This window comes from Clavelina lepadiformis, chromosome 2 (genome assembly GCF_947623445.1).
Source record: "Clavelina lepadiformis chromosome 2, kaClaLepa1.1, whole genome shotgun sequence".
In the NCBI taxonomy this organism is placed as follows: domain Eukaryota; kingdom Metazoa; phylum Chordata; class Ascidiacea; order Aplousobranchia; family Clavelinidae; genus Clavelina; species Clavelina lepadiformis.
Genome location: NC_135241.1, coordinates 24273489 through 24286440, shown reverse-complemented (window position 1 = coordinate 24286440; position 12952 = coordinate 24273489). Strand labels below are relative to the sequence as shown.

At 35.0% G+C, this 12952-nt stretch overlaps 1 protein-coding gene across 1 annotated transcript; it reads right to left on the bottom strand.

Moving 5' to 3' along the window:
- Positions 1 to 1227: 1227 nt before the first annotated feature.
- Positions 1228 to 3562, bottom strand: LOC143445972 (NXPE family member 3-like). Its single transcript, XM_076945396.1, has 2 exons — positions 2737 to 3562; positions 1228 to 2375 (listed from the first exon to the last, which is right to left on the bottom strand). Exons 1-2 carry the CDS (start codon positions 3408 to 3410, stop codon positions 1424 to 1426), a joined length of 1626 nt encoding a protein of 541 aa, XP_076801511.1. The 5' UTR covers positions 3411 to 3562; the 3' UTR covers positions 1228 to 1423.
- Between the last annotated feature and the right edge of the window lie 9390 nt (positions 3563 to 12952).

Sequence of the window (12952 nt, the reverse complement as noted above, 5' to 3'; positions counted from 1 at the left end):
TCATTTGTTTTACAAGTAAGGACATGGTCTGAATTTTGAATCATTTATAATAATACGCGCATGCGCATATTGATGTTAGTCCTGTAAACTTAGAACTTCGACTGGAGACATGGTATGACGTAGGCCTACTTTGTATTTGAATAAAGTAAACGATCAAACGGGACCTGGCGGGCTGGGACAGTCATAAACTGATATGGAATGGGACAAGAAAGTGCTTCGTAGGCAAGCCTCATATATTCTACAACTATAAAAAGTCATAGATAAATTAAAATTAATTATGTTATTTTTATTACCGATACTGCATAAGAAAGTTACTTCATTACAGATACATAAAGAAACCGATGTGAGACTACCAAACTACATGTACCGAAAGCAAGCAATGAAAATAAAAGTATGATTTTCAAAAGAAATGTTGACCGGTTGAAAATTTACGTTTTTTAATATGTAACTTATGCGTGTTGCCTACATAATAGGCTACCATATTGTAGTCATGGTTATTACCTAAACCAACATTAAGCTATAGCTTGCAAACTATAAGTTACACATCGTCTAGGTTACTCATCCCGCTTTAAAGATATGGAAATCATAAAATAAAGTGCCAAGATGATTGATAGAAAGGCTGCATGTATTTCTTCTTTTGTATAACCCATGGTTTCTAACACTTAGTTTGTGAATTTAACTTGTTCGATTTTAAACGTCTAGTTTTTGTTTAGAGAAAACACCGAAACGTTTTTTAAGTTTTTTGTTATATATCGAGAAGTGTCGTGTTCTGATGTAAATACATAAAAATCAAAAGCATATGCTGTTTATCTCATTCAATTTTGTTGTGACAGTGTTAACTATCTTCGTTTTGGTTGTTGTTTGTCGCAGTCCGCTATTTTAATCTTCGTAAGCTTTTTAAAACTAAGTTTGATTTTTAAATATGCTGCGTATTTAAATTTATAGGCTTGGCAACGCTTCTACCAAAATATTTCTTACCAAATCGAAGTGTTTGAAACATTTATTTGACTGAAAGTATCAAAAACAAACTTCTGGTTTAGAACAATAATAAGGCAAAACAAAAGTGTTTACAAACCACCTCTGTATCAACCATTACTACAAGAGTTACATTGATTTGTGAAAATGACAACGAAAAACAAAATGTTTATTTTTGAAGCCTAAAACATAAAAAAATGAGAAACATATGATAACAATTTTTCTCTTTTGGATGAAACGATGCTCCTTATCCAGCTGAAAAGTCAGAATCAAGCAACTGGGCGACTGGAAAAACCATACTTAGCCTGCTTTTCTGAAGTTCTATTAAGTGTCATAAATTGGTATGAGATTATAGGCATAGTGTAATAACTAACATCCAAAGAATTAGGCTTACAAACTCTCAAACAAAAAACAATTTTGACTTTTACGTCATCAATGGTCATAATCGCTATGCCTCACACATAAGGTTGAGCAAAAGTAACGCTTCCTGATCTAAAACTGGAAGTGTTGGATGATAATCATTTAGAGGTATCACTGTAGTCATGTCCCATAAGTTCAAATAAAATACATTTGTCATATTTTTAAAAATCTCCCGCAGTAATGTTTCATATCTCATAATGAGCCATTCGTCAATTGTTTCGACTACGTTCATTCCTCTCACAATAAATTTTGTGTTTGAAAAAGATTTGTGATGTCGAATAATGGCTTTTTTGATACTTAACAGACGGCGGACATACAAAGATGTTTCATCCTGCAGTAGATGCAAGCCTATATTAAATATTACGTAAACTTGAGATTCATTTTCAACTTTGATTCCATCAATGGAATCAGTTATGTAAGGTCGACTACTCGGAGGGCCTGGATTTCTAAGTGGCGGTCCATGGGCTCTGTAATAAAGAGTTATTTTGCTTTTGCCATCTTTACTTCTTGCAGTTTTTGGTTGTTGCCAAACTTTACTGTTGCCTGGACCATATAATTCCAGGTCAAATTTACTTTTAAACAAGTAGAAAAATTGTCTGATTGTCGAATCACCAAACATATAAATAGGTTTGTGTTCAAGACACTCGTGGAAGTTGTTTGAAGATGAAATTGGTTTTGAGCTCAGTGTGTTTATCCAATTCCCCTGGTGCAAATAGACGGATGGCGGAGTTAATACCTTGATTGACTCATCATTGAACGCCCCAAGTGAAACATCTATTTGTGTTCCTGATCCTACGATTTGTGCCACTTTGCCATAAATTCGTGGGTATTTTATTCTGTAATCAAACGGCGGTACATGGAATTTTTTTTCAATAACCAGCCATGTAATTGGTGAGCATTCCCTTGAAGGCGGCAAAACACAGAACCAAGTCTCTCCGTTTCTTGGATTGCCGTAATCGCACATCGGTGTCTTTTCATAACTGTAATGAAATAACTTTCTTTTAATGTACAGCATAACGGTAAGGAAATAAGCAATATACTTATGTAAGTTAACTATAAAGCTATATTATTGATGAGCCTTGCTTACGGGACACATTTTTGACCTATTTTTATAGAACATGTCAGTTTATGAGTATCCCAGACCACCCAATCTCGTGGGACATGCTGATGAAATTTGTCCACTGTTCCATGCATACAAGAATAAACAAATAGTTGTGACGGTATTCAGCCTGTAGTGTAGACTAATGTCTTATTTGTAGAGACTTTACCTTGAATAGGGCTACGATAGGACAAAATTTTTATATAAAGTAAAAAGTTTGCGATATTTACTGTAGTTCTCACCCGTCATATGTGTTTAGGTCCATATTGCATTCCACCGTTTCGTTTGTCTGTAAAATAGCCTGAAAAAAATTTCCTTTGTTGTTTCGCATTGAAGTAAAATTTATAAATCCAGCAATTCCTTCTAGTGGACACACCAGCTTTACCTCCAAGAAAAACGTACCAGCCATTAGTAGCGGAGCTTGCAGGGTGTAAGATCCATTTAAATGATCTTTAATGTTGCAAGCAATTCCGTCTCTTAAATTTCCATTTGGTTCTGTTCGAATTAGCCTCGCCCTGAAGTAATCACCTCCAAAAGTTTTACTTCGATTCAATCTATCTTTGGCTTGTATATGAGCGACAAGCACATCTCCTACTTTGAATGATTTGTTACTTGTTTCCAGGCTAACAGTTGATTTCTCACTTGTAAACGCTGCGGGATCACGCGTAGGATTTTGAACTTCGTACTTCTTCAGTGAAGTCATAGTTGCTGGGAAATATTTCTTCCAATCCACTTTAAACGTTTCATTCCCATAGATACTTGCATTGCGGACAGGATGGCCATACATGTCCTTGTAAATGTTTCCATAGTAAGCGGAATTCGGATCCAAAGCTTCACTGGGTGGTGTGAAGTGTTTGCTTTCCGACGCCGAGCTTGTTGTTGGCCAGTCAAACGCCAGCTCGTTTTCATCGCTCATTTCACCTTGGCTACTTTGCCTTTTCAATGGATAATTTTGCTTTGCTGGATGATTCTCGTCTAATGCTGTTTGGTCCAAATTGAGCCAAAAAGAGATAAAAGTAAAATAAGCGGCAACTACGGCGAAAATTAGGCGTTTTTTTCCACGAAACATGCTCATCATATCCTTGCTGCAACTAGGCCAACTTCTAACTTTTTCTCACATAAAAAGTTTGTTCAAATACACATTTTCCTGAAAGTAAACCGGGATATATACATGCGTTTGCTTGAACATAGGCCAATACATTGAGCTTGAATATTAACGTATACAGTTGCTTGGTCGACGCGCTGAGCAACAAATATTTGACATTCGTTAATCCTTAACAGCTTGATAAAAATGGTAATGTGTTTGGAGCGTATTACGCAGTGCAGAACCTTTCAATCCCATATTGTACTCAATTTGTGTCATATACTGTAGGCCTAGTGCAAAATACTTTGAATACGCAACTGCGAGTTTTTCACAACATATAAGCCATACAGGTAGATGGAAAGTTTTTCCAAAGGAATCTCAGCAATCTCTCCACACATTGTTAGTTTAGAAATCAAATTACGTTGTGACGAGCTTAACTTATCAATTATTTGCTTCAATGTTATTCTCACAATCAAAGTCGGATCGGTTTGTCATTTATCGTTTGCATAAATGTATGTTTTTTCGAATAAATGAGAATGCAAAAACGAAAATTTCAGTAAATGTATCAACGCATGAAACGCATGTTTCACGTATAAACGTTGTTAAACGTAGATGCGTATACATTGCCTACACAATTCGGGGCATAATCAAGCTTCTGGGTGTTTTCTACCAAAATTTTGTAAAAGTTCGGTTAAAAGCTTTTTAAAAATTTGTCGACGTGTCGTTGCCGATTGATTCGAGCACCGGACTCGCAACAAATGTGACTCAGGTTCCGAATTTGTTACGCAATGACGTCATACCATTGTAATACCTGAGGGTATGACTCCTGCAGAATTGAAAGGACTCGTGCTGATTGGCCTAGTCCAGTGGTTTTCAACCGTGGTACAGATTAGGTTTCGAATGGGTACCGAAAGTTATTGCGCACTAATCACTAGTCCAGGAAAACGGTTGCGAAACTTATTTTTATTTAACACAAAAACCTTTTGGTTTGACTGTGGGTGCCGCCACATCCTTTGGTTGCTTGCAGGGTGCTGTAAGCCAAAAAGGTTGAGAACCACTGGCCTAGCCCTAAACAAACAGTTAAAGGAGACGAACACAAACCGAGAAAACTATTTCCAACACTTTGTAATCCCACGCATTGACACAATGGGTCCGTTTCCGCTTGCTTGGGATACTTGGGATCGACTTAACCCTTTTTAACATACATTTGTGATTGAATACACAGATGAAATCAGCTGTTTATACTCTGGTTGCATTATCTTTATTACATTGTAAACATAATTGCTATTATGTTGTCATTTGTCCGTCGTAAATTCGCCATAGTGTGCTTTATAGCCATACACTGGGTGCTATTTGCGCTCGACAGCTGTTACCGTTGTCCGTTGCCTTCAGATTCAGCTAAAGATATCAGGCACGACATCGAAACATCTTTCCTGATGCGCCCAATGATGCGTATCCAAAATACCCTTATTTGCAAAATAATATGCCATGTTTTGACTCTAGTTTCGAGGTCTTTGAATTTTCGTCATAACGGATCGCGGATGGATTGTCGTAACGGCAGACGGCTGTTGAATGAACAGAGGTGGGCAATTGGTACTTTGAAAATACCGACGGTAACGGTACCGGTACCGGTACTTGGCAAACATTTACCGACTCTTCCAGTATTTGGTACTATTTCAAAAAAGTAGCTCTGTACTTTGCCGGTACTCGGTACTTCTTATACAGCAGATTCTGTTGCTGATGTCCTTTTTGCCGATATTATGCCACCGGTAAAGGTTACTTCTGATTAAAAAATATGTGAACTCACTATTTGCGACTTTATTGGACATTTTTAGATTGAAAAAGTAAAAAAATTGCTAAACTTAGCATGAAGTGTTAATTAAAATAAAGTTACATGTTGTAGGCGCGTCCGTTAGTTTACCTTATTTTTCAGCGATTGCTTTTTACACCTTGCCCAACCATTTTCAATCAACGGTGTAGCCTTTTAACCAACCCTTTTGATTCCAGGACAACGAAACAAAGCAATTTAATGCAAGCCCAGTTCATCGACAATAGAAGTCGGCTACATGTTGTCTGTGGTTACGCTTGACTTCACAAGAGCCTTGAATTACGTCACAATTAAGGCCAATTTTGTGATTTTATTTTGCTTATACTGTAATTACTTAAACAATAATTATTATTCAAAACTATTTCACCAGAATATTCAGTGAGAAGTGTTCTTTCACACAACTTGCTTTTGGACGTGTCCCACTTTCCACAAAGAATGAGGGAAACACTGGACAATGAGCTCGCATCTCCCATGGTTATGGTTAGTCCATGGTTATACTAGTTTGGAACAAATTTTTTGTTCCCAAAATTGTTTCATGAAACAATTTTTGTTCCGAAAATGAAAAAATTGTTTCTGAAACAATATTTGGTCCGAAAATTGTTTCAATATTCTCTTCATGAATGGTAATTAAAAACAAATTTTGTTCCAACAAAAAACTGTTTTTGAAAAATTGATACCGACTTCTAAATTCCCAGGAAATTTGTTTCACAAATGTAACAAATTCTTGTTTCGAAATTTGTTAGGAAATTATAAAGATTTGTTACGAAACTTTCGCAGTCACAAGATGGCGTTAACGAACACTTGTACACTGAATATTAAATTTTTTTACTGGAATTTGAGCAAACTTGGCTAGTGGTATAAATTTTATTCCAGATTTTTTCTGAAAAAAACAGCATGTTTGTTAAATTTGTTTCCTGGAACAAAATTTTGCAGCATGTAACAAATTTAGGCACAAATTTTGTTCCGAAAAATGTTTCAGAAACAAAATTTCTGACAAAAAAATTTCCCAAACTTTCTGGAAACAAATTACCAAACTCGAGTATGTAACAAAATTTGACTCAAAAAATAGAACTTCAACACATTTGGCTACTGTCATAAATCTTAATTATTCCAATTTTTTCTGAGAAAACAAATCACGTCTCTATAATTAGTTTTCTGGAACAAATTATGGCAGTATGAAACAAATTCAGACGCAAAATTTGTTCCAAAGAATGTTTCAGAAACAATCTTTGTAAAAAAAATTGTTCCAGAAACAAGTTTTATAGCAAAAAATGTTCCAAATATTTCATGGAACACACTGAAATAGAGATTTCATGAAGACCGCTTTCCGTTTCCAGAATAAAGTAGGCCTACATTAAAGGTAAAAAAGAGAAAATCTGTTCAAACCACTAAAATAATCGTTATTAAAGAGGCACAAATTTACATCCTGTGATGTTTTCGAGTTATGAATCTGTTAAAAAAGCAATGTCGTATTTCAATCTATTTAAAAATTAAATGTAATTTCAACTATTTTGGTAAACTTGTACAATGAAGAGTTTCGCTTTGTTCAAATGAAGCATTAAGAGAAATGTCAAAATTGCACTCGGATAAACATATTTGCAATAACCTGTAATCATTTCAGCAAATTTAAATCTCCAAATAACTTTTTTATGTACGGTATCAATCCATTTCAAAATTAAACTTGCATATATTTCTGTCACTTTCGACAATTTTTGCAATGCAATTCATATTAGCAAACATTCATGTTAAGTTAAAATGTTGTTTTTACACAAGATAATACAATGCAATTTACTGAAAACAAATCAAACATAAAAACATAACTTTCTTTAAAATGATCAAAAAGGGTTGTATTAGACTTTGGTCAAGGTACAATGTTAATGATAAACACAGGGTTACTTTAAACGATGCCTGCAAATATTTACCAACATCTTTATGAAATTGCCCGTTTTAAACAAACAACTATAAATTGTCTAGATTTTTTCTTTAAAACAAGTTTGCAGCACGTTACATTACAAACATATAAAGTTTCATCGAGATACATTTAATAAAAAGAGTTTAAAGCCCGGTCAACTTAAAGTTGATGATGTAAATATGTCTATTTCTAATCGACGCCTCAGAAGCACGCTACGTTCTGTACATAATTGCTTGTATTAACTAAACGAATTTGAATTTTATAAATCGGTTTGTTGCAACAAGTTTATATGACATTAAATTACCAACATTCAAAGGTTTCAGAAAACATCTCTCGTTGTTTGTTAGTTACATTTAAATCTGCAAAAACTGTAATTTAATGCGATTCCTTAATTAACATATAACTATTAGAGTTAAGCTTGGTATTAAAAAAACTGCTATTCAGATGATTCCGGATTTTTCAAAGAGTCAGATATTTAGAATTCCGTTTCTTACCCCTACCAGAGAATTGTGCATAAAACACGTCGCTAATCAAAGCGATTGCCCTAGAAACGTTTTTCTTATTAGAACCTTCATGAACATTGTAAGTTGTTGTTTTGATACGGTGTTCAACGTCTGTCAATCAAGCATAAGCTCAGACTAGCGGGTTCATTAGATATCAATGACACAAATATAGCATCACACATAAAACAATGAATTGACAACAGACTCCAATTTTATTACAATGGTCAGGCTTTGCTTTCAATGACGAGAAAATTTGGCTAAGTTACAAACTTTAACCTTACCTTATAACAGGTATAAAGGTATAGTGTCATCTGTATTTTACAAACCTTACCACTGGCAAGTGACGTTACTGCGTGTTTATAATTCACTGGGACAAGTAACTATTCTTATAAAAAGAAAAAATCTTCTCATTTACTTCGAAGCAAAATTGATGATAAAGTGATTTCATGTTTAACCAAGGTCATGGATCAAGTTGGTAAATTCGTTCCTCAACAACTTTTTCAATCTGAGGGTCGCTTTGGGTGTTAAATGTTTTGAGGCGATCGTCGATATAAAAATCTATAACGTCATAATTACTTTGAGCCGTTATTTGGTCTGGTATATCAAATTGGCGCACCCTCAAATACGTTCCCCTACTAACTAGTAAAATAAGTAACATAAGCAGCATGTACTGATAATTACTCCACGAACGACTAACTAACTAGGCTAACTAAGTAAGCCGCCAAAACCAGTACCAGTAATCAAATAACCAAGCAAACAAACAAGCATAATTTTTACATCTCAATTTGCTTGCAATAAAGCCTATACAGATCAAGCAGGCCGAATCACTTCAACGTAGATCGTTTCTAAATAAAATGACAAACCAAGCATATTTGTATTTTAATATTGACAATACACGTTGATATGTTGGTGATGGGGCAGCTAAGACAACATTGTGTTTCTACTCAGCGTCTTCTTAAACTCAATTTAGAAACCATACACGCAATAAGTACAATACATGTTTGTAAATAGCGTAAGTTGGATGACCCTTAAAAGCACTTGAATCAAGGTGTATGTTAAACCTAAACTTATCAGAAAAGATTTGATAAAAATAGTTGGTTGTAGGCCCATATGCAAGATGAGAACTGTGGGATCAACTAAGTGGCGTGATTACTTGTAATGATCGTGGCAAAATTCAATAAAGTGCTTGGTCAATAAGTCGGTGGCTCGCAACTACAAAATAATGATAAACAAAAATACAGTCAATAATTTCTTTTTAACCTTTAGGCTGAGCCATAAAAATATTTGCAAATTGATTGATTTCTACAAAATGTTTTGCGATTTGGCCTTAAAATGTAAGATGTTTGAGGACTCGACTATATGCAGATGAACCAAAAAAGAAAATCGTAAAATACCAGTAAAATCCAAATTGAGCTTGTTCCCTTAAAAGTACGGTTACGTGGCTGAAATATCCGAGAACGTCTGATCGTGCTATCTGATCGTGCTTGTAGTTGACATTAAAAGTTTATTACTTTTTTACTCCCAGCCCATTTTACTTAAACCAGCCAGATAATGCTTTTTTAATCATTTTTTCCATCAGGATTTGCTTTTTAACACATTTAACATCAAAGTAAAATCTACAGAAGATAGTTTTTTATTAAAAAAACAATCTATTTTCTCACAAGGTTTCATGAACCTGAGCGGCAGCCATTATCACTACAAATTGGAAGAATCGGAAACAAGCGCTTAAAATCATATGTTTATTCAAGCATGACTTTGATAGATGAATTTCAATTCAATCGCACGGTTATACACTTCATTTCTTGTGTTCACACAAACTTGATGCATGACTTAAAATTTACCACAATATACCAGGGGCTGGTATACGCCCGACTGCGCGTTAAAGAGAATTCGCGCAAAGTAAGTAGTTCTTCTCGGTGAATAAATGTACGCTAAAAGAGTTGAATCGTTTGTCATTTACGACAAGAAATGAAACTAGAAAATGTTTTATAACATCAAAGTGTGAGCCATACTTTACATAAAATGGGAAAAACAAACGTAGCTTTTGCTCAGTGAAAAAAAAAACAAGTATATACGTTGTATACGCAACAACAAAGTCATATAGGCTTATACTTTAAATGAACTACAAGCCACGTCCAGTCAAATCAAGTAAAATAATATCTTCACTCGATAGCCAAGAAATGTTCAATGACAAATGGGAGAACATGATGTACATGAGGGGGCTGAAGGCGAGGATCAGACACGGCACGCAAAGACGAAAAACAAATCAGTACCCAGCCGTCGCTTTGGTCAATTAACTCACCAAATTACAAAGGTAAAAGCATGGGCGAAAAAGTCCAAAAGCTCTTTAAAACTCCACGAATATTGGCCATGATGGCTGGTTGCTGAACGCATCTGCTAGGAGACACAAATTTTATTAAACGAAAGTGCGCTTATATAACTGATCGGCAGTGCACGGAGAAAATATTTCCAAAATTTAACTGTAATAATAAAAGCAACCAAATTTAATATATAGTTTTTGCAAGTCTACTCATAAACATTTACATCGTTGTTCTTTAACATTATTTCTTGCCTTTTTTGTTTTGTATCTTATGTGCTTAATACAGTACTTCTATAATACCTTATCGCGTTGAGATGGAATTAATACGGCGATTGAACTCACTGTAACAGACAAGCTGTTTTGCAGAACGTTTTGGCTGCTTTTTTTGCTCAATGTTGAGTTTGCGTTATTAGTCAAATAACACTCTGGTTGAACAAACCTATTAAATCGCAGTAATATATCGCAAAGTTCCAAATATTATCTACTACTATACTTTTTACCAAGTAACCTACAAGTACTTAAAAGGTTTGCTAGTATCACTTCCCTATATGCTATAGCAACATACACCAAATTATTCTTTACAAATAATTTGCTTCAAATATACGATTACATCGCTGTGCTACATTGCATGAGTGAAACTCCATCAACATTGACTTATACCAGTTCCAGTCTTAAATATATCAGGCTGGAGATGTGGCTGTCATGGTCGAATTGATCTTAAGGTTTCGTTTTGTCAGCAAACACCTAGAGTGATCCCTTACTGTACTAAACCATCTAAAATTTGACAAAAAATCGATAAACTTCTTTTCATTTCGCAATTCTGTTCTAGCAACAACTTTCTTTGCGACTAGAAAACAAGACTTAAAAGGCAACCCTTTGAAGCCCGTTGTTCTGCCGTTTCAAGGTTGACAAAACGGACGTGTTTCCCACCGCGAAAGATGAAGATTACGTTTGGACTCTTGCCGTTATGTGTTAGGGCGACATCTACTGCCGAATACATTCTATTTTAAAGCAAACGCGAATATTTCAGCGTCATCGCAAGACGTTCAAGCACTACGTCAAATCCCTCATTTGATGGAAAGATCAGGATCATGTCTACACTTAATTTCATGTTTGTTTTAACAAGTCTTCTTCTGTGATCTATCGCTGCAGGAAATATGAGAAGTTACCGTTTTCCTTAAAATATTTTAAAAAGTTCGTGATGTTGGCTTTCTTGAAAATAATGCTCATACTCTACACTGTTTGTTTTTATAAAGTATGGGATCTTGTACTTTAAATTAAAACTTTTAAATCTACATATTTCCTCCTGCACTTCGTCAAACGTCATTCATACTCGCGGTCTATCACAAAATTGTGATCTTTAGATTAAGCTTAGGCCTAAATAAAGATCATGGTTAATCTCAATGATTTTGCATTGAATGAAAATGGTGGATTGATAAGGAATGAAATTGTCAAAAATAGGCTATACCCTTTCAAAGATACGAAAGTATTATTATTTATTAGCGCTTTATTATTAACTTTGTCTGGTGGTACGTTATTGTTTCTAAGAAGACAGGACATTGAGCGCAAGGCCGAGGCTGACCTAATATTTGGGCTTAATTGGTGTATAGGCTGCGGTCATTTATTATTCTGAGACTGTCGTTAGTTAAAGTATTGGTTGTTTTCGATGCTCATTGGATATTTGGGCTTAATTGATGCAGAGGCTGCAGTAATTTATTATTCTAAGACTGTTGTTAATTAAAGTTATGTTTGTTTTTGATGCTCAACTACATTGACATAACTCTTTGTAGATCTTCACCGATGTGAGATGCTTGCTCAAGGAATCGAACAATGTGAGACATTGTACAGAAATTGACCATGTCAGTTGTCGTGTTCTTTCCAAGGTTCAACCAAATATTCTAACTGATACCAACTCTTTTCCAGCTGTTTCTGAAACCTTTTTAAAGTTTGTTAGGTTTTAGTTTTCAACAGTTTGTTGCAATTTTTGCGCGAAGAAAATGCCAATTATTACAGTGGATATGTTTTGTGAGATTTCGCTTTGGAAACACATCATTCAGAACTTAGCTCTGCATTGACATTGCAAGTATTTTTCCAAACAACAAATTCATCTATGCAGGGCTTAGATGTTGGTTTTTACTTTCAGCTATCACATGTCCAAAACTTACGACAAGCGTCGTAATTACTAAAACAGCTGCGTGGTAATTGAAATACTTGCGCTACTGCAAAAATACGCCAATTCCAACATGAAATATTAAAGCAAATTATAATTTAATAATTATTAACAATGAACGGCCAGGCAGCACAATTCATACAGGAAGAACATAACTTATTTTATTAATAACATTTTTACGAAAAAAGAAATTATAATCAAAGATACTACGTAGGAGTCTGACATTATCAATCTAAAGTGGTTAAAACACTGTTAGTGTGATGACTACACGAGCTCAATACAAATGCGTGTAAATTGCGTTATAGCAAGCAAACGCACTTCTGACCACACTTCTTCACACTGCCAAATTTGCCCGCGAGCTTCACCAAATGTGCTGCAATTGCAAAGACTGTAGCAACGTATCTTTAAACGATCTAAACATGCAGACAAACTTTTGGTCAACTTAAAGCATAAACGGCAAAAGTGAACAAATGGACAATAAAACTACAAGATACGCTTCTTGATAGTGAGATATTGTGTAAATAAAGGGTATATTTGCACTTTAGGCCCTTGTTAGTTTTCTACTAGCGGAGCCACACAGACTGGCAGGCCGTTTATTAATAAATTAATTATTAATCGAACCGTCTCATACAACAGTAGTT